The sequence below is a fragment of the Pristis pectinata genome, chromosome 10, assembly GCF_009764475.1.
Source record: "Pristis pectinata isolate sPriPec2 chromosome 10, sPriPec2.1.pri, whole genome shotgun sequence".
Lineage (NCBI taxonomy): Eukaryota > Metazoa > Chordata > Chondrichthyes > Rhinopristiformes > Pristidae > Pristis > Pristis pectinata.
Genome location: NC_067414.1, coordinates 58,116,471 through 58,141,163, shown reverse-complemented (window position 1 = coordinate 58,141,163; position 24,693 = coordinate 58,116,471). Strand labels below are relative to the sequence as shown.

Below are 24,693 nucleotides of genomic sequence, written 5' to 3'. Positions count from 1 at the left end.
TTTATTAATCTGGACCCAAAAAATGGGGCAGGATTTCCTGGCACCAGGAGTTATTCCCATCTACTATTTTAAGCAAATCCACCTGGCAATACTTTGTCGTTGGTCCTTATTCAGATATAATCCCATCATGGAGTAAGGCCTAAACAAGACTCATGCACATATACTGACCAAAAATAATTGACTACTGGCTGAGCTGTGTCTCCTGGTTCAGTTAGCTGTCAACTATGGAAAAATGTAAAATAGTAAATAAAATAAATAACAGTTAAAATAATTGAAAATAATTGATTCAAATAAACATTAATTACCTAATATTTACCATGATCACTCACAGTTGTCCATAGAACATAGAACAGTATAGCTCTTTGGCCCACGATGCCTGTGTTGACCATGATGCCAGTCTAAACTAATCTCAACTGCCTGCACAAGGTCTATTTCCCTCTTCTTCTTACATCCTTTGAACTAATGGAGTTAGTATTCCTGCTTCAGATCTAACCTGGTGGAAGTTCGCTTGGCAGATTCCCCAGCATAAGAGTTGAGGAACTGGAGAAAGTTCATCCTCTGCTACTTGATTCCAGGAGAAATCCAGCAGCAGAGCATAGTCAGCAAGTCCCCTGCAAGCATCTGTTAGGATGTTGGGGATTTCCACACTCACACAGGAGTCACAAACTTCTGCAATTTAAGAGGAAATGCTAGCAATTCAAGGCAGTTTTCAGGAAAACACAGGCCAATGTTTTTTCTGACTCTTCTTATTGCTGCAGTGGATTAACACAACTGTCCTATCACCCTGGGAGCATATTTGGAATACAGCCCAGACTGATGGAATAAAAATCTTCTGTGACTGCCAGCTCTGACTTATAAGTTAAATGAGTTTGAGTAGTCTCAGCCAGTTAAATCTGGCACAAGCCCACAACATAAATATGCCTGTAAACTAACATTCTCGATCAGAGAGGAAGTAGGAATGGCTGGTCCGGGAAATAAAAACACCATACGAATGCAATGGAACGTGCTTTTCTGATGTTTATGTTGTGACAACATATTGAGGCAGAGTGGAAGCAGCCTTAAGGCTTAATATTAAGGATGTGAGTGTGAACAAGGTATAAGGACCACCATATCAGTGATATTTCAAAGTCTAATAAAAAAATAAAAAATTCTGATATTCTGTGTTATTCTCTATTGATAAATCAAGTGATCAGGCCAGGAAAACTCTCAAACTGACTGTATCAATTGCAGTAATAATACAGAATGATGACCAGGCTTAAATGCCTACATTTATGAGTACAAGCCACATATACATGCTTTGAGTTTAGAAGGTTGAGAAGAGATTTGCTAAATTTTCTTCTTGGTTTATCCCACTGAAATTTATCTGTTTTTCCTAATCCATCAACCTCATCTTTGTTCATTTACCTTTTCTATTTTCACATTTAACTATTAACATCTCTATCGAACGTAACCATTAGATTTAATATCTAAAATTCATTTTTTAAACCAATGCTTTATTTATTAGCATGTAAACCACTCAAATTTGATTCCAATTAGTACTTATGAACTTGAAGCAGGAGAAGGCAATTCAACCCCTCAGACTTGTTATGCCATTTAATTAGACCATAATTAAGTAGTCTCTTACTTTCAGGAATCTAGCTTGGTTCTGTAATATTTGACACCCTTTTCTTACAGTTAGTTTAGATCTGGCTATATGTAATGACACATGATTAATTAATGATCGTATTGTAAAGGATTCTTTGTGGAAGAGCGTTCATAATGCTATAGAACTTCATTTTCCATTTGATTGTGAAAAGCTAGCGTCTTAAGCTTAAATACAGACAATAGCTAATTACAATATGAAGGCAATGTTCACTCCAATTGGCTATGAAAATCAATTAAAGTGGTAAGAGTATAGAAAAGCAGTAACAGATATTGAATTAGATATTTCATAATTCTCAGCAAAGATACATTTCACTGAGATTATTCTTCTGTGGGAAAGATAATCCACCTGTGGCTAAGGATGTTTCCATTAGTTGGAGAGTCCAGGATCTGAGGGCGGTGAATCTGTGGAATTTGTTACCATGGAGGGATGTAGAGGCCAAGTCATTGGGTGTACTTAAAGAAGAGGTTTAGGAACCTAGGTTCCTGATTGGTATGGGAGAGAAGGCAGGAGAATGGGGTTGAGAGAAAAAAAACAGCCATGATCGAATTGTGGAGCAGACTCAATGGGCCAAATGGCGCAATTCTGCCACTATATCTTATGGTCATAAAGATGTTATCAAATTGAAAGAAAAGGCATATATAGTAGTGAAAAGGTTAGTGGTAGGTCAGAAGATTGGGAAAAAATTAGAAATCAATAAAAGTAAAGAGAGCAAACTAGCAAGAAATATAAAAATAGGACAGTAAGGGGTTTTCCAAGTATATAAAAAGGAGAGTAACTAAGGTATGAGTTGATCTCTTGAAGATTGAGAGGAGGGAGTTAATAATGGGAAATAAGGAGATAGCTCAAAAATTTTGTATCTGTGTTCACAATAGGAGATGCTAATAGCATCCCAATAATGGTAGAAAATACTGGGGCAAAAGAGAGAGTGGAACATAAAACAATGCTACTCGCTAAAGCAAACCTACTGTCAGACTAATGGGACTAAAGGTTGACACATTCCTGTGCCAGATGGTCTGCATCTTAAGAGAAGTGGCTGCAGAGAGATAATGGATGCGTGGGTTGCAATCTTTCAAACTTCTTTAGATCCCAGTGCAGTGGAAAACTGCAAATATATTGCCCCTGTTCTGGAAAGGAATGAGATAGAAAGCTGGAAACAAGAGGCCTTTTGGCTTAATATCTGTCCTTGAGAAATTGTGGGAATATTTTATTAAGGAAGTAGTAAAAGGGCATTTATTAACTCATAATACAATCAAGCAGAGTCAATGTGATTTTCTGAAAGAAGATTGTCTTTGACATATTTATTAAATTATTTGAAATATAATAAATTTAGTAAATTCTTTGAGAATAAAGGGGAACCAGTAGGGTCTTTGGATAAAGGTAAGACACATAGAATTGAGGATAATATATAGAAAAGGACAGAGAATTAGCTAACTAACAGGTAAAGGGTGTCAGGGTAAATGGGTAATTTCAGGTTGGCCAGCTGTAATTGGTGTGATACCACAGTGATCAGTGCTGGAGTATCAACTACTTAGTCTAAATTAAGGGACAAATGCTTTGTAGCCAGCTTTGCTAATGATGCCATGTAGGTGGGAAAGCAAGTTGTGAGGAGGTCACTCAGATTTTACTGAGGGATATAAACTGGTAAATTGGTTTATTATTGTCACATGTACCGGGTGAAAAACTTGTCTTGCATGCCGTTCATACAGATCAATTCATTATAACAGTGCATTGAGGTAGTACAAGGGAAAACAATAACAGAATGCAGAAAAAAATTGTTACAGTTACAGAGGAAGTGCAGTGCAGGTACACAATAAAGTGCAAGCTCGTAGCGAGGTAGGTTGTGAGGTTAAGAGTCCCATCTTATCATACTACACTTATCGTACTAGGGTACCATTCAATAGTGTTATAACAGCTGGATAGAACTGTCCTTAGGCCTGGTGGTACATGCTTTCAGGTTTCTGTAGATACAGAAGCCTGATGGGAGGGGGGAGAAGAGAGAATGTCCGGGGTGGGTGGGGTCTTTGATTATGCTGGCTGCTTTACCAACACAGCGAGAAGTATAGACAGAGTCCATGGAGGGGACACTGATTTCTGTGATGTGCTGGGCTGTGTCCACAACTCTCTGCAGTTTCTTGCGGTCACAGGCAGAGCAGTTGCCATACCAAGCCATAATGCACCCAGATAGAATGCTTTCTGTGGTGCATCAATAAAAATCGGTATCAAAGGGGACATGCCAAATTTCTTTAGCCTCCTGAGGAAGTAGTGGCGCTAGTGAGCTTTCTTGGCCATAACGTCTACGTAGTTGGATCAGGACAGGCTGTTGGTGATGTTCAGTCCTAGGGACTTGAAGCTCTCAACCCTCTCGACCTCAGCACCATTGATGTAAACATGAGCATGTACATCACTGCACCCCCTTCCTGAAGTCAATGACCAGCTCCTTTGTTTTGCTGACATTGAGGGAAAGGTTGTTGTCAGGACACCATGCCACTAGGCTCTCTATTTCCTTCCTGTACTCCAACTCATTGTTATTTGAGATAAAGCCCACTATGGGGATATCGTCTGCAAACTTGTAGATGGAGTTAGAGCAGAATCTGGCCACACAGTTGTAAGTGTATAGGGAGTAGAGTAGGGGACTGAGGATGCAGCCTTGTGGAGCACCAGTGTTGAGGATAATCGTGGCGGAGGTGTTGCTGCCTCTCCTTACTGATTGTGGTCTGTTGGCCAGGAAGTCAAGGATCCAGTTGCAAAGGGAGTTGTTGAGCCCCAGGTCTAGGAGTTCGAAGATGAATTAGCTTGGAATTATAGTATTGAAGGTGGAGCTCTAGTCAATAAACAATAGTCTAACATAGATGTCTTTACTGTCCATATGCTCCAGAGATGAGTGTAGAGCCAAGGAGATGGCATCTGCTATGACCTGCTTTGGCAGTACATGAATTGCAGTGGGTCAAGTTTGCAGTGAGGCTGGAGTTAATGCATGCCATGACCAGCCTCTTGAAGCACTTCATGATGGTGAATGTCAGAGCCACTGGGTGGTAGTCATTAGGGCATGTTACGTTGTTTTTCTTAGGTACTGGGATGATAGTGGTCTTCTTAAAATAGGTGGGAACTTCACATTGAAGCAGGGAGAGGTTAATAATGTTAGCAAATATCCCCACCGCCTGATTTGCACAGGATCTAAGGACATGGCCAGGGACACCATCCAGTCCAGATGCTTTCTGCAGGTTCACTCTCCAGATCTTATGTCTGGATTGGTTAAGTGAGTGAAGATAATTTTGGCTGCTGGATAGTGTGGGGAAATATCAGTTTATCCTTTTATTTAGGGAGATTAGCAAAGCAGAATATTGTTAAAATGGAGAGATAATAGAATTGTGCTGAACATAGATATCTGGCTGTTCTCATGCATGAAACACAACATTAACTCACACGTACAACATGTAATTAGGAGGGCAATTGGAATGTTAGCCACTATTGCAAAAGGCATGGTGTACAAACATTTGGAAGTATTGCTACAACTATATAGGACATAAAGACAGTTCAGAGAAGTTGGTTAATTCCTGTGAAGAAGGAGTTGTCTTAAGAGGAAAAGTTGAGCAGTTGGGCCTTTAATCAATGGAATTTGGGAAACTGAGAAGTGATCTGATTGAAGCATACAAGATTTTGAGAAGACTTGTCAGGATAAATTTTGAGAGGATGTTCCTTTTCAAGGAGGATTCTTGCACAAGAGGTCATGGTCTCAGGACAAGTAGTCATCCAGTTCAGATGAAAAGGGAAAGGTATCTCCTATTTGTTGTACCTGCATGCTAACTTAGAGTTTTATGTATGAAGACAGCCAGATATTTCTGGTATTACACCAATTAAACAACATTATTTGCAGTTCTCTGCTTCAGAGCACAATGGAGGCTGAATCATTGAATATGTTGGAGGCTGAATCATTGAATATGTTCAAGGCTGAGCAAGACAGAGTTTTGGTCAATGGAGTTGAGGGTTATGTGGAACAGGTAGGAAAATGGAACTGAGGCCAAATTCAGATCAGCCATGAAATCATTGAATGGTGAAGCAAGCTGAAGGTGACATCTGATTTACTTCTTCTCCTATTTCTTCCGTTATTTTTCTGTTCTCATTCAAGGTTTTAGTTCAGTGTTGAGAAACCAGGCCACACCATCAAATTATTTTGAGTCTGATTTTCTTTGCTCCTTCACCCCTATCAAACGATCAATTTGATGCAATTGGCTGTATCAGAAGAGTTGTTGGGTAGTGGGGCAAGCTGCAAGTACAGGGCACTGCAGTTTTGTCACGATTACTGACGTGGGATTAATTTATGGTCAAAAATGCTGATAAAGTAACCGTGTTAAAACTGTCAGCTACAATCAGTTAATAAGTAATGGTCTTTTTCATTAAAAACAGTTGATTTGCTTAGAACTGAAATGCTAATGTCTGATTGGTATTTCACAATGTGTATCTGAAAGAAAACCAGAAAGCCACGAGCAATCTGTGCACAATCTCTCTGATCTCAGAGAGATCATGGCCCAGATTTTGCTGTGGTAGTTCATCAAATAGCTTTTGCCATTGGTTGGTCTTAGCATGTTTATTTCTTTGAACTTTTTTCACCATGAGTTGCTGTAAGTGCAAGCTGATATCATTGTAGCAATTGAAACCTTAGAATCATGGAATTGCTACATCACAAAAAGTGGTTATTTTGCCCATCGTCCATATCAGTTTTTTTGTAGAGCAATTCAGTCAGTTCCATTACCCTACACATTCCCTATAGCCTCATAAATTATTCTCTCTCAAGTGCATATCCAGGTATCTTTTGAAAATTTCAACTGATTCTGTTTTCACCATCCTTAAAGGGTGAGTTCAAGATCATCCCTGCACAAAAAGATGCCAATAGGAACAGCATCTCTCTACTTACTGTGTCATGATCATGTAAACCTCACACAATTCTCTCTCAATCTTCTTTGCTCCAAGTAAAACAACCACAGTTTCTGCAGCTTTAACCTTTGATCCCTGGAACCATTCTTAAAATCTGAATGAACAGAACAGGGAGCTGTGCACCTCCACATATGATCAGACTGAAGGAATATGAAAATAACTCTGCAAGGAATAAGAAAGAAATTTAAATCAGAGTGGGTGACAAATCATGCAGAGAAGAATAAACCAATATTGAAGGAAAGATTGGATTTATAGAGGGAAAGAGAGACTTTCCCTCTATAGGAGGGAAGGAGGATTTTTTGAAAAACATCTCCAGCAACAATTAAGACCTGGAAGGAAAACGGCAGTTAATTTTCAGAGTCAGAGAGCTTGATTGGCAGTAATCATTAATTATTGCTTTGATAAATTTGATCATTTTACTTATTTATCAGCATTTGTTAGAGAACTCTACTGAAAAATGTAGATTAAGTTTGAAGACGGAATCTCTGAGAAAATGGACGAATATTGCTGCAAATGGTGCTCGTCATCAACTTGCTGAAATTGCAGGGTGTCAATGGAATTTCCTCCAGCTAATACATTTTCCCATTCACCCCAATACCACATAAGAAGCTGGAGCATAGGGTGCAAAAACCTGACGTTTCAGGATTAGTACGTTTCAGTTCCCCGTAAGTTCTGAATGCAACTTATTCAACTTATGCATAAATATTTTTGATACTCTCAACATGCTTTTTTCAAAGTAAAACCCTGTTGGGTTTTGCTGGTTTTGTGGCTTGGCAAATCTATCATCCACAGCTAAGTGCAGATCTCTGTTAGAAAAAAATCTACCTGTTGCTGAAATTACAGTAGAAGAAAGCTCTGCATGAATGATTTGCAAAATAAACTGAATCAAACTTTGTTTATAATAAGGCATTGAATAACCATAAGATAATTGCAAATTTTAAACAGCATTTTAGAAATGTTTATGAACATACAGAGTTTTTAAAATTCATTTTTAAATCAAGGTCTGCATTTATTGTCCATCCCTAATTGTTCTAGAAAGGTGGTAGTGAATGCCTTCATGAACTACCTCAATCCTTCTGGTAAAGGTATTCCCACAGTCCTCTTGTACCATAGTAATAATGTGAAAGGTCCACATGAGTTTCTTGTCAGTGGTGACCCCTAGGATATTGATGGTGATGGTAATGCCATAGAATATCAAGGGTATGTGTTTAAACTCTCTCTTGTTGGAGCTCGTTATTGTGTGGCACTTCTGTGGTGTGAATGTTACATATCTGCATATGGTTAAATTTTGTTCGGGTCTTGCTGCATGTAAGCATGGGCTGCTTCATTTGCTTGTGAGTTGCAAATGGGATTCAACACTGCTAACTTCCCCACTTCTGTGAGAGAAGGAAGGTCATTGATGAAGCAGCTGAAGATGGTTAGACTTAGGACACTTCCCTGAAGAACTCTTGTACTAATATCCTGGAACTGAGATGATTGACCTGACAGCCACAAACACCTTTCTTTGTATGAGATGTGACTCCAGCCACAGGAGTGATTTCTCTGTGCTGCCTATTGACGTCAGTTTTACCAAGGTGCCTTGACACCACACTTGGTCAAATGCTGCCTTGACATCAAGGGTACCAGCTCTCACCTCACCTCTGGAGCTTTATGATCCATGTTTGAACCAAGGCAGTGATGAGGTGTGGAGTCAAGTGGTCCTGGCAAAACCTCAAATGGGCATCAACAAGTAGGTTATTGGTAAGTAAGTGCCACATGATAACACTGTCATGGATGGCTTTCATCACTTTTCTGATTGGGTTGGAATTAACTAGATTGGGTTTGTCTTGTATTTTCAGAACGGGATGTACCTGGGCAATTTTCCAAATTGTTAGGTTGTGCTAATATTGTAACTGGACTGGAGCAGCTTAGCTAGAAGCACAGCTAGTTGTGGAGCATAGATCTACAATCCTGCAGCTGGGATGTTGTTTAGTCCCAGAGATTTTATGGAATTTCTGCTCTAGTATTAACACAAGTCAACAATGAATCAAGTAATGTTGATTCTTTGTACATATCCTTCTGTGATTTACATCTCACTAGTTTTATAATCAAGATGCATATTGACACTTTTGTCTGGCATGTTAACATCGGAGTTAAACATTTTTAAATGTAACCTGAGTGAAGAATGCATCAGATGGTTTGTGATAAAGAGTCATAGCTTCAGCTGTAGTTCATGCTTTTAAAATGATATGAAAGAGAATTTCAGAATAAGCTGTTTATGTTTGTTCAAGGATCTCAGATAATACAAGGTCTCCCTGAACCAGTAACTGTCTGTTCAAGTAAAGTTGTAAATGGGCTGCTAATGTTTCAAAGTTATGAAGTAGAGAACACTCAACTAGAAATGTTGAAATGACAATCTTCTTCATCTTAAGTGTAGAAAGACTTAACCCACTTTGAGTTCACAAGTAGCTTTGACATTTCTGCTTCATTTGAAATTCTGTTCATATTGGGACTTTCAGGGCATTAAATTCATTTCTGTACTGGCCTTTATTGGATGATACAAGTACTGTTTCAGTCCTAAAATGGCATCTGATGCATACATATGTGGTGGCACAAGTCACATTGCATGTTAATTTGGTGAAGGCACATTGGTACATGTACAGCTCGAGATTGACAGATTGGGCAGATCATCGTGCAATTCTGATTTGACAGCAGTATGCCATGTTGGAGATCATTGCTTCAATCAATGCCCTCACTTAACCTTGCAAAGGTGAACATGTATCTGTCAAGGGAAGTTTCCTCTATTGGCACAATGTAAAGGGATCAATAAGTTCAACAAAGTTGAATGATGATCTCCACTTACCTATCCGCTAGTCCATTCAGGAACATATGAATTTGTCTGTGCTATTTTTTAGGGTCCATCCTTGGTCAAAGTGCCTAAGATCACTTATAGTTCCCTCCTTAGTCTTATTTTTAACTTGTTTTCTTAACATTTGATCCTTTTATCATGAAGATCAATTTCCATGTATCAACTGCAACAATTTCAACAAAATCTTAAAAACTGCAATTAGCTCATTTCAATTTTTTTCATATCAGTGCCTTAAAAGTTATGACTCTTTTTGATCTCAGTGGTTTGGAATCCATATTTCATGATGATTATAAACTATTACTGAAATCTGGTATAATCTTGAAGTCTCCATTGTTCAGGATTGTGATTTGACAAAAGTTACTTTGCCACGTGATATCCTGCAAAGTTTCTGTGAACTATTCAAAATCTACAGAATCATTTATAATACTTATTTGAAATTTGTTAAATTAAGCATAGCATCTCTGACAAGGAAAGTTGTGTTTATGCAGTAGTACCTACATGTTATATGTATGAATCCACCAAATATAGTTAGTTTCACACACTAGGCACATAGAGTTTTCTTTGTTTATATAGAATCTTAAGTCCAATAAAAGTATTCCTGCTGATGTAACCACCCTACGTATCATTTGTTATCATTATTTGTAATATATTGACAAAAAACAGGTTTATATGTACCAATTTCAGTTGTTTCAGAATTAAAACCCTTGCACTTCTTCAGAACTTACTGTGAAAAGTAGTTTTCTCCATTGTTTTTCAACTTAAAAAAGACTTGGCTCATCCATTATCCACACTGCCCATTCCCAATGTCTTCATTTTAAATTTTAAACATTCTTTGCTTTAAGAACTTCATGCACTTGCTCCATACTGCCTTTGCTGTTTCCTCTAGCCTTATATCCTTAGCCCCAATCCTAAACGAGCTGTTCCTTTGATTGGACTTCAATGTCTTCCCTCTCCCTCTCTCCTAATACCAGTACCAGTGCATTCAGGATCTAGGCTTCAATTCGCTGGAAAAACCCTGCATCTTTTGGCATCTCAAAAAATGTAATCTCTTCAACTACTTTTTGCTCACCCCTCCTAACCCTCTTTCCCTCTTTGGACTTGTTTTTCAGATGTCTTTCCATGAAATTTTTGGGGCATTTTTAAGAAGTTACATGCAAGTTGCTGTTGTTTTTAAATTAATTGTCAATTCATTGAAGGTATTGTGTACTAAGACCTTTCAAGCCATTTTAGTTGTGCACAAATTTCCCAATCTGTTGCACCAGTACAGTACCTAAGTTGATAGTACAACCCCTATAGCCCATAAGTACAACAATCTGTGTGCCACATTTCTGAAATAATAATGTTTGTACACCATAAAATATGTAGTGATATAAAGTAATCTTATCATGCTTAATATAAAATAGCCATTTAAAGTAATCCTACCATGCTGAAGATCTAGGGAACTCCTCAAGAGCATTCACAATATAATAATATATTATAATGTCATAAATAGTATGTTTGCAACCAACCTATTGAACTCTTTTCAGCATTCATGTATTCAGCTATCTTGAGTATTTATGTTTTGCACTGAACACAATGATTACCATGTTTTGGACTATATAAACTATTTGTAATTAATTGAATTGTACAGGATTCCAAACCAGATAAGTGATACATACTGTAATATTCAGAACATGTTGAACAATGTTGCAGTGGATAATGGAAAGCTTTCCAAATCTGGAGAGTAGTTAAAAATCATGTACATTCACAGGACATTAAACTCTTTACAGTACTTTTGACACATTGAACTGCGCATAATTTATTGAGCTCTTTTTAGTAATGCCTGTGGGAATTAGAAAATATGTTATGAATGCCACCACATTCTTAAAGGGCTCAATGCAATGGTTGAGCTTGTTAATAATTAAGAGGGAATGTATTCCTTCTGTTCACTGCAAACAATGATGCCAGAGGAAACACAGTATGTTCATGTTTACAGAAATATTTTCACTGTAGATTACACATATGAAAACTGAAACTTGCATATTTAAGTGTAAATGAAAGAAAAGATCCAAGGCCAATTGACAGCATTGTATCCCAATTTGAAATACCATGAAGGAAACTCTTAACTGTTTGCTGCCAGTTTCTCTTTTGGAGGACATCTGACCAAAAATTTTTAATCCAGGACACTGGTTTATCTGTTTAAATAAACTTTTAGATAAACCTTTAAATGGATGGCAAGCTCAAACCAGGCAGAAGACTATGCAAGTATGAAACTAAGGGCTACATTCAGAATTGCAGAGCTCTACTTTCTGAAAAAAAATACGTTCAGTGTAGGTGGCACATATGAATTCTATTTCTCCAAGTGTTAAGATTCTTTGGACCCAAAAAAGACAGCTGAAGGCTCATCCAGTCTTTTAAAAGACTTTCATGATTTCAGGAAAAGTAGAAGTACTCTGAGCTCCACAAAAACCTTCTGACCTTCTGTCAGCCCTATCTGACAACCTTGGCGTTTGTTGTCCCAAAACACATCAAATCTGCCATCTGGTTGCAGAGGATAGTCAATCAAGGTCCCACCTGAAGAAACTAATGGATGGCACTGAAGCACCCATTTGACACCTGTAGTACACCAAGAAAATAAAAATGAGGCCCAAACTTGAAAATAATTTGTGTTCATTTGCAATACTAGGCAGATGCAACAGATGATTTGCCACTCTTTACCCTTTCAGCACTGACCTAAAGTTTTTCCTGACCTAAGAAAACTTTTACCTTTAAAAGCAGGCAAAATGAGCAGATTGGCCACACATTTTACACTTCCCCTGGCTTTTATTTTTCACTTTCCATTGAAGTTAATTCAGTAGCTTATTTATTTGATGGCTGATTTTCTGCTATTCATTTTACAAGGTAGACCAAATTGAAAGGTTCACTCCATATTTTGGTTCATATGTGAATTACTGCGATTGCCATATTGTCTAAGGTACATGTGTAGTCAAATATACTGTAGCAGAAACTTTCAAGCTCTCATTTTGGTCTTTATGTTTTACAAATATGTTTTATATTGGAATGAAGTATTTTAATACACATTTACTTTGCCCCCACAGGTTCGAATACCAGGAATTGCTTCATAATTCAAGTTTTTGTCTTGTCCCAAGAGGCAGGAGGCTGGGCTCTTTCCGATTTCTGGAGGCTCTTCAGGTAAAACAATGGAGAAGCATGAGCATCCATAACTCTGTCTTACAGAAATTATCATTATTGGCTTTACATAATCAATGAATCTTAATGGTTATCATTTTAACCTTGAGGTTCCAAATATACTCTTTGGACCTGTGGAAGACTTTGTTAATGATTAATTACAATCCATCAATGGCACTCCAAAGCTATTTTAATGTTCTTCTAAAATTGTCTCTCTTAAGATACTAAATTTTAAAAGCATTGTCATTAAGTCCAAATACCCAATACCCCCTTCTGCTCTCCACAGGTTAGTTAAGAAGCAACAGACTGCACAGTCCTTCAATATTGTAGTTCAACCATTTCATTATATGGTGAAATCTATTAATAGTTTACGTGGGTTTAGAACAGATGCCAGCATACATCTATTCTGGGCCCGGATATAAAGTTTTCTTGTTTCCCAGTGTACATAATGAATATTTCACCTGACAAGGTGATTGTGAACTTCAATAGATATTTTGGAAAATGTTGGAGTGCATGACAAACTATTCATGTTAGGTTGCATTATATACAATAATATTTCAATTGTGTTGGTACATATGTAAATAGACTTCCGGCAAACATTGTTGCAGTAGCAAAAGTGAAAAAGATTGTGATGTAAATATTTATAATTTTAATGATCAGTGATATAATTAACTAATCAAGTATTTAGAAAAGATGACTATTCTCTCCCTATCATTCTCTAATTATTCAATGACCTATCACACACGTATCTCACTTGTATTGAATGCATGTGGGGAAAAGATGCAGTAACCCATTCATCACCCTCTCCAGTCTCCTAGCTAATGTGAGGTGCCATTACTGGATAAAAGTGCAAAATTTTCAGGACTTGAACCCATCACCTGTGGACCAGAAAACAAATTGCTCTATATCTAATTTTCTGCATTCCCACCACCATATTAAATAAATGTTTCTTCTTCGTTTTGTCATCTTCACAGCATTCATCATTCAAATAAGAGGGTAGCTAGGCAACTGAACCAACACTTTCATCCTGTGAGCCATTCTTGGCTTTTACCTTGTCAATATTCTGTAATTTGCTGTGTGTGAAATCAAAAAAGTATCAGCTTGTGTCCTAATGACTCAGTGGTATGTTTTTTTACAGAATTAATATGTTGTGTTATTGTTTTATTAATCTCACCCTCACTCCAGCTATAAATTAGAATCAAAATCCTGATCATGTTCATTACAGAAACAATGAATAAAAAAACTCTTATAAAAGTTGATCTTTTCTGGTTAAACATGCAATTTATTTGGTTCCAGGAACATGCTGACATTACAGTAAATGCAATCCATTTGTTAAAAATTTCTGTTTCATCCACTTTCACAGAAGAAAGCAAGAAGTGAAAGTAAACACTGCTGCATTTGTGATGCAGAACTGCAGAAAGGGGAAAAAAGACTTGCTTTTATAAACTGTCTTATCACTTCTTTCAGAATATCTTAACACACATTGTACAGTGAATTACTTTGGAATCCAGTACCATAGGAGGCAAACTTTGCAGCTGACAAGATTCCCCCAAACAGCAATGAAATGAATAGCAGGTTAATTTTTTTTTTCATTGCTTTTGCTTTACCAGGGTGTTGTTGGCCAGGATGCTAGAAGAACATCACACATATAGATTAGGCACTTAATGTGAGGCAGGAATGAGAAAAAATCCTTCAGCTTGTCAGTTCTCCTGTTTGTTTGGACCCTCATTTCAGATGTACAGAGAATGTTCACTTTTTTTTTCCTGTTCTACCACAGGGCTTTGCTTATTTCAGTAATGAATCGGGATATTTTTATTTTTGAATACAGCAACAAAATTAACACTGATTATACTGGTTGGGTTGTAACTCTACAAATAAATTACACTTCAAATTCTATTTTATTGTTATTATTAAGATCAAAGCATTAATTGTTTCCCTTTTTAAGTTCTTAATACTCTGTAAGGCATAATGTTAGTGAATTTCTGCTAGTGTTTTTTATTGAACCATACAATTTACCCAAATATAATTATCACTATCACCCTTTCTTCCTTACTATCTGGACAAATCATTATCCATTTTTTTTTTCGATTCCAAGAGTTAACACCTTTGTGTGGAACCTTATCCAGTGTATTTTGAAAATCATTTTATTAATCATTTTGACATCATACGTCTACTCTTTTACAAGCTTTAATATTGAAATTGTAAGCTTTTCATGAAATGAATTCGGTTATTAACTGTTCTCTTGATTACTTTCTTATAAGAGACAATAACAAGAGACTCCTATTATAATTACAGATATAAGTATGTTCTTCCTATAGATCTTAACCTGACAAATTTATAGTTCTAAGATTATATTCCAAACACTTTTACAGATTGAAATGGCAATAGATTTTTTATCTTTTTGATGCCATCTATGAGTTTAAAAAATAAGAAAAAAAATCCAAAACATCATCTCTGCCCCTATTAATTTTGTTGTTCTTTGGTTGCAATTCTTTTATTAATGTCCCACATATACTACCCTATTCTTGTTTTTGTTTAAATTCTTCCAATTCGCTTTCAAATTATCTGGTCCTGAAGGTGTCAATTCTGAACTTTTGTTCTGTGGCTGCCACACCCACTCTGGAAACTCACCATTGTAGCAATGTTTGTTGGCAGGTTTCTGACTATGGAAGGGGTATTTGACAGCATCTCTTTTCTAAACATTGAACCTGAGGTTTACTTCATGTGTATGCATAGATTATAGGAATTTAACTTTTTCCATCAATTCAACACATACCACTTTTTGCTGTAAAGTTAAATAGACCCTGTAATGGTAAGTGTTTTCATTTTTTGCATAAAATCAACATTTTCTATTTGAAAATACCAGCTTACAAATTCAGCCCAATATCCTTTGTTTCTCCCACACCATTTTTCCTTTAGATCCAATATTTTTCATTTCATCTGGATTCCCAACCTTGCTCCTTCCCAATTTCTCTAAATTGCAAGCCACTTTTTGCTTTTCCTTTTATTTATTTGACTTCAATGTTACATTTTATTTTTTATCTTCTTTGTTTGTGTTATAAGTTTCAAGTAATCATATCCAGTTACCCACTGTGGCTTAAACATGAAATCTATATCTGTTTGCTTTCTCTAACATCTCTATCTATATTGTAGTTATGTAATTTAAACCATTTTTTTATCCTCAATGTCCTCATTTATTTAGGCACATGATTTTTAAAAAAATTTTTAACTTGAATTTGTCAACATTAATATGTTTCCCCTCCTAACATGCATTTATATCAATGTTCAGTCTTCTCATCTTTAAACTTAAATAAGCTCTCCAAGAAATGTATGATTTTTGCTTACTGAAAGTTGAAGTATTTGCCCCCTTCCCTTACAGCTTTATAATCCTGACCTTTTCTGGACAACCATGCAATAATAAATATAGAAATAAATTAACTAGTCCTATCTTCAAAATCTGTTGTGATTACTTGTTTCTCATATTTTAAAGAATATTATTGTAGTTTTCAACATCCTTTGTTTCAGGCTGCATGTATCCCAGTATTACTGAGTAATGGATGGGAGTTGCCATTTTCAGAGATCATAGATTGGAATAAAGCAGCAATTATTGGGGATGAGAGGCTTCTCCTTCAGGTAACACATACGATTATATCACATCATCTCTGTACTTTTGTTGGTAAACCTGCAGTACTGATTCTACAATGGAATAATTTGCTTACAGTTACAAATGGAATCTGAATTCCACAAGATTAGTGGAATTTTTCGCTAATTCGTTTAAACCACAAACATCCTGGGGGTTGTTTTAACCTAACCCCCCAGCAGGAAAAAGCTAGTCAATGGAGAGAAAAATCAGTCAGATTTTAACTTTATTGTCTGACCTGATGGTGTGGGTTAAGATTATTCCCTATGCATTTAGGTAAACTGTGTAACATCTCTAGTGTTGAGTTTAATTTGTCCTAAGTGATACGGATAGGCTGCGATAGCTCCTTCTTCTGAATTTGCTCTGGCGAAGGGTGCTTATCAGCCCATAGCTCACATATACTTTCATCTTTCTGTTCTGTTTAAGAAGTAATGTTAATGGGAATCCCATCATGTACCATTTCTCACCATAAAGAGTTGGGAAAAAAAGATGAGCTATTTTTAAAAGCAGAACAAAGAAAATACAAGTGACCAGTTTTTTAGACCACAAATGTAAGGAAGTAATGATTTTTATAAATCACCAGTTTGGCCTCAGCTGGAGAACTGATTCCATTTTTGGGCATCACTCAATTTGTGGAAGGTATCAAGAAAAACTTTCCAAGACCTCGGACTAAGAGCAAAGTTAAGGGGAAATTTAATCAAGGTATTTAAAACTGAATGTTATTAGTAGAATAAATTGAAAGAAACTTTCCACCACAAAGAAGGTTGGCAACCAAATGCTATGTGTTATAGAACCATAGAACTATAGAAAAATACAGCACAGTACAGGCCCTTCAGCCCACCATGTTGTGCCGACCTTCTAACCACACCTAAGACTATCTAACCCCTTCCTCCCACATATACCCCTATTTTAAATTCCTCCATATGCTTATCTAACAATGTCTTCAACTTGACCAATGTATCAGCCTCCACCACCACCCCAGGCAGCGCATTCCACGCACCAACCACTCTTCGGGTGAAAAACCTCCCTCTGACGTCTCCCTTGAACTTCCCACCGATTACCTTAAAGCCATGCCCTCTTGTATTGAGCATTGGTGCCCTGGGAAAGAGGTGCTGGCTGTCCACTCTACCTATTCCTCTTAATATTTCATGTACCTCTATCATGTCTCCTCTCATCCTCCTTCTCTCCAATGAGTAAAGCCCTAGCTCCTTTAGTCTCTCCCCATAATCCATACTCCCTAATCCAGGCAGCATCCTGGCAAATCTCCTCTGCACCCTTTCCAACACTTCCACATCCTTCCTATAATGAGGCAACCAGAATTGGACACGATACTTTAACTGTGGTCTAACCAGAGTTTTGTAAAGCTGCATCATTACTTCGCGGTTCTTAAACTTGATCCCACGACTTATGAATGCTAACATCCCATAAGCTTTTTTAACTACCCTATCCACCTGTGAGGCAACTTTCAGTGATCTGTGGATATGAACCCCCAGATCCATCTGCCCCCCCACACTGCCCAAAATCCTACCATTAACCTTGTACTCCACCTTGGAGTTAGTCCTTCCAAAGTGTACCACCTCACATTTCTCCAGATTGAACTCCATCTGCGACTTCTCAGCCCAGCTCTGCATCCTATCAATATCCCTCTGTAAGCTTCGACAGCCCTCCACATTATCCACAACACCACCGATCTTTGTGTCATCTGCAAACTTGCTAACCCACCCTTCCACCCCCTCATCTAAGTCATTAATAAATATCACAAAAAGTAGAGGTCCCAGAACCGATCCCTGTGGGACACCACTAGTTACAACCCTCCAGTCCGAATGCACTCCCTCCACCACAACCCTCTGCTTTCTACAGGCAAGCCAATTCTGAATCCACACAGCCAAGCCCCCCGGATCCCTTGGCCTCTAAACTTCTGAAAAAGCCTATTATGTGGAACCTTGTCAAACACTTTACTAAAATCCATGTAGACCACATCTACTACACTACCCCCGTCAATCTTCCTGGTCATCTCCTCAAAGTACCCTATCAAGCTTGTGAGGCAAGATCTTCCCTTCACAAAGCCATGCTGGCTGCCCCTAATTAGTCCGTTTCTCTAAATGCTCACAGATCCTATCTCTTAGAATCCTTTCTAACAGCTTACCCACCACAGACATAAGGCTCACTGGTCTCTAATTCCCTGGACTATCCCTACTACCTTTTTTGAATAAGGGGACAACATTTGCCACCCTCCAATTCTCCGGTACAATTCCTGTGGACAACGAGGACTCAAAGATCCTAGCCAATGGTTCAGCAATCTCTTCCCTCGCCTCACGCAGCAGCCTGGGGAATATTCCGTCAGGCCCCGGGGACTTAACTGTCCTAATATTTTCTAACAGCTCCTACACATCCTCTCTCTTGATATCTACATGCTCTAGAACATTACCCTTACCAACACTGTCCTCAGCGTCATCAAAGCCCCTCTCCTTGGTGAATACTGAAGAGAAGTATTCATTGAGAACCTCACCCACTTCCACAGCTTCCAGGCACATCTTCCCACCTTTGTCTTTAATCGGACCTACCTTTACTTATCCATCCTTCTACTCTTCACGTACGAGAAAAAAGCCTTGGGATTCTCCTTAACGCTACTTGCCAAAGCCTTTTCACGTCCCCTTCTTGCTCTCCTCAGCCCCTTCTGTGTTGAAGGTAATTGATAAAAGAACTTGGTGGAAAGCTTTATTTATACAGTGTTGCGATTTAGAATGTGCTGTTGAAGGGGAGGTTAAGGGAAATGTAAAAGTAACTTACAAAAGGCAGTTAGATAAATACTTTAAAAAGAAAGTACCTAGGGCTATGGAGAAAGACCAACAGAATGGAACTAATTGGTTGGCACTTTCAATGCAGACATGGTGGGACAAATGACATCCTCCAGTGCTGTGTCATTTCATAATTCTATAAGTAGTACATATACAGCCTTTGAAACATTTTGGTGAACAGCATTATTTCACTAGTTCCTTCAGCTCTTCCAAATCAGGTAAAAGGTAATCAGATTTTCACCAGAACCAACAGGAATTATAATGCCTTAAAGTTCGACTTTGTCATATGCATACAACCCGACTGCTCTGCTGTTCATTTTAGGACATGTTGTTCATAAGAAAATGAACATTACATCATGTACTTCAGATTGTACACTTGCAGGAGTTCACCTGATGAATAATTCTATTACTCACATTTAATTATGTGTTCTTTTAATGCTATGAAACATCATTGCTGGATAAACACTCAAAAGTTTCATTTGAAACTTAACTGCTATTTATGTTGAGGATCAGAACATTTTTATGTGAGGGTTGAAAACTTGCAAATGATATAACTCCAGTATTTTCTTTTCCTGTTTACTTTAAAAGTAATTTGCATTGGGTAACATCTGAAATATGATGGACTGTAAATGTGCACTTTTTTAAAATATCCATACTATATTAAAATCCAAATAAATTTCAGTTTAGCCTTTGAAATTAAATCCAGAAGTCCTCTGCTATGCAAAGTGATGAGAAAATGTATATTGTCCATTGCGGTGCCAGTTGGGCCTATAGTGGGCACTTTGGAGGAGAGCTCTCATCATTACATATATCAGGACAGATCACACTGATGGCTGGCTGGCATCTCTGTACAGTAGCTGCAGTGCACATACCAGTGTGGAATTATATGCCCATCCACTGTAGAGCTGAAGCACAGAACATGCTGGAGGTCAGATGATGATGTTGTAACATAATTAGCTAAAAGTCAGACACATGATATCTGGCCGCTCAGCTTCACCAGAACTTGCTGATGCATTTAACATTTCAATGGTGTTTCCAGAAAGGTTGAATGAAGGTAAGTGATTTGATTGTTTTTAAATATTGTTTTAATTAATGTTAAATTTTAATTAATTTCTGCACGTTTGGTTTTAAATTAATGTTTCTACACTTTATTATTTTTGATCAATTTTTAAATGTTTTTCAATTGTATCTAATGGTATTCATCAAAGACGTTTAGAAATGGTGAAAAGGGCCTTCTGACAGCACAAACTGTCAAAAGACCATGATGGCAGTCTGTCATGTGCAGCCCAGTTGTTTCTTGCTGACCACCCCACTTTGCAGAATGGGCACAGCATTGCAAGAGTTAAGGGCAACACTGGGCATCTAGTGGGAGGCAAAATGAAGGTGTGTGCCATTTCTAGCCCAATCTATTAGCTGCCTAACCAGTACTAGATTAAAAGATAGAGTGAGATTTTATGGGAGAAAAACAGGTTGATTCTATGTTCAGCTTTGGCCTGTCTTTGGAGGATACTGTTTCTTTGCTGTGCCACTCTAAATGTCCAAGCCTGTTGATAGAGATAGTGAAGCAGGTTAGAAATTAGGCCAAGAAGTAAATAGCTTTCTTTCAGTCAGTGTCCCCATACATCCCTCCCAAAACTTCTTGTGACTCTCCTAATTCACAATTAATATACAAAAAAACCCTTCACACACACTACTGACTTCTTCATTTGTTCACCCTGCTTTACACCCTCATAGGCTAGAGCAAACTCCCAGCCCTTGCACTAATTATCAATAAGTATCATTGCTACTTCTGCCTACCCACTCCCGCCCCCCACACCCCACCCCCAACCAGCATGGTCACTCTCTGTCCCACTTATCCAACATTCCACTTTCTGCTGCATAATTCAGTTATGGGCCTTAGCATCCTACAACTTGTTGGCAAGTCAGTTTCCTCCATAGCTTCCTCCAAACTTAATTAAGCATCCCAAACTCTATCTTCCCCCTCCGAAACTGAGTATTATCATGATTTTTCATCTCCATTAGGCAGAATCTTACTAAGTTATAGTACTCACAACTTATCTACCAATCCACAGGGCACAGCATATCATTATGCCCCCAACACTTGAAATGTCATCACTCTTGAACCACAAATCCAAATAATACAAATATACCCCACTCATCCCAATTATTCATCTGTTACTGTGCCTCAGTAAATGAAATGGCTCGTGATCAAAGTCAGCTTTAAACAAAATAAAATCTTCCAATAATTTATATTTAACCATTGAATTTTAATGCCTTCATTAAAATTGTACATATTACCTGTGCCTTGCACAATTTGGCCAAATTGCAGATTTGCTTTACCATCCACTATCCATCAACCTCACTCAACCCCTACTTGCCTTCAACAGATTGCCAAAATCTAGCCATTCCGGTGCAGTTCTGTTAAGTTCCTGGAACCACACCCTCACCTACCTTTCTGCCAAAGCTGAAGATTATTCATCTTATGTTTAAGAGGCTTTTTAATAGACACATGATATGCAGGCAATGGAGGGATTTAGATCTTGTGCAGGCAGAAGAGATTTACTCTGATCTGGGATCATGTCCAGCACAGACATCATGGGGCAAAGGGCCTGTTCCTGTGCTGTACTGTTCTATGTTCTATGTTTATATTATTCACTCCATCGGCAAAGCCCAAGTCTGCCTCAAAATGTGGCAAGACTTCATTCACTATACTGTTCTAACACAGGGTTCCAAATTTCCAAATATTTTGGAATCTTCTGCTGCATGGTCATTGCTAGAGTAGCCAGTAATTGGACCAGGAACCAGATTTAGCAGAAGATATGCAGTTAAGCTTCCACAAAAGATGCCCATCTCTTTAGGAAGCATTCTTCATCAGAAATTATCATATCCTGAGACCTCAATAGAGTATATGTAAAACAGATTCTTGAGGCAGTCTTTGGAGCTATCTGCAGTCCATGTGAGGATTCTGTCCAATGAACTTTAATCTTCGTCATTGTCCCCTACAGGGATCTGCATAGCACCTTTGTGCTTTTGCCCTTTTTGGCACCTGTTTCCAATAATAAACTTGCAATATGGTGGAGATCCCAGATATGGTCCTAATGATAAGGATACCAGCTATCAGAGACCCCACCGCTTCAGAAACTACAAAGATCACCAGCAGGTGCAAACCTGGTCTAAGTGTGAATAACACAGGCTTTGAATGGCTGAGGCCCGAATGTCTACAGCAAGTTGATAAATTTTGCACATTGTTCTGCTAAATCTCAAGCAAATCATAATATTGTTAGGAATTGAGTTCACTAGATCTAACGATCTCTGTGGAATGGATGGACCCTTTACTGACTTTGGCTTCTGTTGGGCATAGTCTTTCTGAAGTCATCATGGCCTGTTTTTTAGTCAATCATATGTTCTTACAGCATACAGAGGTATAAAAAATTCTTTACAGTTATTAACTTTTTAAACCTTTTGTGATATATAAAGATTAGAGAATGCACATGATTAAGGTATTATAGGTAAGCTAATGGCATTCATTTTATTTTGAAATCCATTATACCTTGAAATTTTATTTGATGGAATTACAATTCATCTGCATTAAATTAGTTTTTGTTTAGGGCCAGAGCTTACTAAGCAGTTATTATGGTTCGGAATGTAATTAAAAATTACATGTTATGCATAGTAAGTTTGAAAAGGCAGAGAACAATGCATCAAAAGCATGAAGAACATAAAGGCCACAGGCTTAGGTGATGTTCACACACAAAGAACAAATAAATAAAGTTTACCCAGGAACAAGACTGACTTCTAAGACTATGCAATTCTTGCAGGAAGATAAAGGGCATACTGAATATCTACAGGTGTGTGTGCATTGTCACATTTTTGAAGCCAGGTAAGGACCAGCTCAGAACTTTCAACTAATTTATTAGCTCCTCTTTCTGAATGCCCATTTTGGAGGAACAGTAGATCCCAGAACAAACTGATTTCTGACCGAGTAAGCTGTGCATTAGCCAGGTGCCAAATCTCACTCAATATACTAGAGATGGATTTCAAAGAATACCAAAGCACTAGTGCCATTTTTGTTGACTCTTCATTGGAGTACAACAGTGTCATAGATCGGATCCTGCTTCAGAAGATTTACAATATGATGAAGGGCCACCAGCAAATCTGTATTCTCTAAGCATTGATTGAAAACTGCTGCTCTTAACTTAGAGGGGAGCTTAGCCATTCATGCAAAACAACCAGGAGTAAGTGTGATGGCACCCCTGCTTTTTAACACCTATTGCAAATAATCAGCCATATCTCCCCGGCGCTTGCAGGTTCATCTATGCTGTTGACCTGCTGACTGCACTGCAAGAAGGGAACATCATCCATTCCAAACACTGGACTCACCAGGCTGATTGACAGCTATGTTGCTAACCAAGGCATAGTCCAACCTCTTCCTTTTAAGCAACCATGATACAAATAAAGAGCCAAACATCAACTGCGACATCATCCTCTGCGGAAACTCAAGTCTGTCTTGGACTAAACCTAGACCACACACTTCCATTCATGAAGGAAATGAGAAGGAAAGTCAACACCTGAAAGAATCATTATTCACAAATTTACAACCTCAAAATGGGCAGCAAAACCAGCCGTGATTAGGACATCCGTACTCACCATCCAAAAGGTACATCAGCCCCTAATAGGCTTGTTGAGCATGAGAAAACTCCACCCAAAAAAAAAAGAAAATAGATCCAATACTGAAGAACATCAGACATCTAGAGACATATGGCCAGCAAAGCAGCAGATGCCAGACTGCAGTTAATTGCCTGAAGGTGCACAGAAGTTTGGAAATCATTAGAATGGGCAGGCAACTATTTTCTTGTCAGACTAGTAAAAATATTTGAACATATGAATTCAAACAACAATAGAGTACTTGGCCTGTTGAGTCTGCTCCTCCACTTAATAAAATTATAACCTCATCTACGCGTTCCCACCCTATACACCCCTCCCCCCAAACCCCCGGTAACTTTTCACCTTTTCACCTCCTTGTTTATTGAGACTTTTTTAAAAATTTGGCTGAAGTTTTATTTACAGTGCAAGACTAAAAAGCATATCACATTTAAAATATTACAATCCCACTCACTATATGCTCATATTGTATTATAGTCAGAAAATAAAGCAACAAAAGAACTTAATTCAATTAAAACTGCTGTTTTCCTTAAAAAAAGTACAAAAATGTCTCAGGTTGGGAAACAAGAAAAATTTCAATGTTAATAAACTGACAGGAAGAGACACCAAGGTGTTTCATTCAAACTCATAGCCAGTTAAATGCCAAAGTTCTCAGATCATGTGACTAAACAGGACAATGACAAATGAAGTTACATCCTCAATTTTACCTCAGTAGTTCCCAGAAAAATACATCTTCAAGTTCAGTGGTGAAAAATGCCTCTCACACACACCCTTCCTTTCTGACCCTGCCCCCCCCCCCCCGCTCCCTATCACCCAGTTTCTTTCCCCTCCCCCTCCCTCTCCTCTCCATCTGCCCATCTCCCACACACTTCTCTCACTGGGTTCCCTATCCACTTCCCCCACTGTTCGCATTTGCCCACCATCCTTCCCTTATTTGGTTCCACTCTTGCACTTCCTTGCTTATCAGATTCCATAATCTGTAGCCCTTTGTTGCCTTTAC

The 24,693-nt window shown here is 38.1% G+C and overlaps 1 protein-coding gene across 1 annotated transcript in view; it reads left to right on the top strand.

Annotated features, from left to right (window-relative positions):
* Positions 1-24,693, top strand: part of LOC127575439 (exostosin-1-like) — a 380,638-nt gene that overhangs the window by 260,560 nt on the left and 95,385 nt on the right. Inside the window, exons 3-4 of the mRNA XM_052025314.1 lie at positions 12,503-12,596; positions 16,119-16,226. Coding sequence (XP_051881274.1) covers positions 12,503-12,596; positions 16,119-16,226 — 202 coding nt within the window. The remainder of the gene's footprint in view (positions 1-12,502; positions 12,597-16,118; positions 16,227-24,693) is intronic.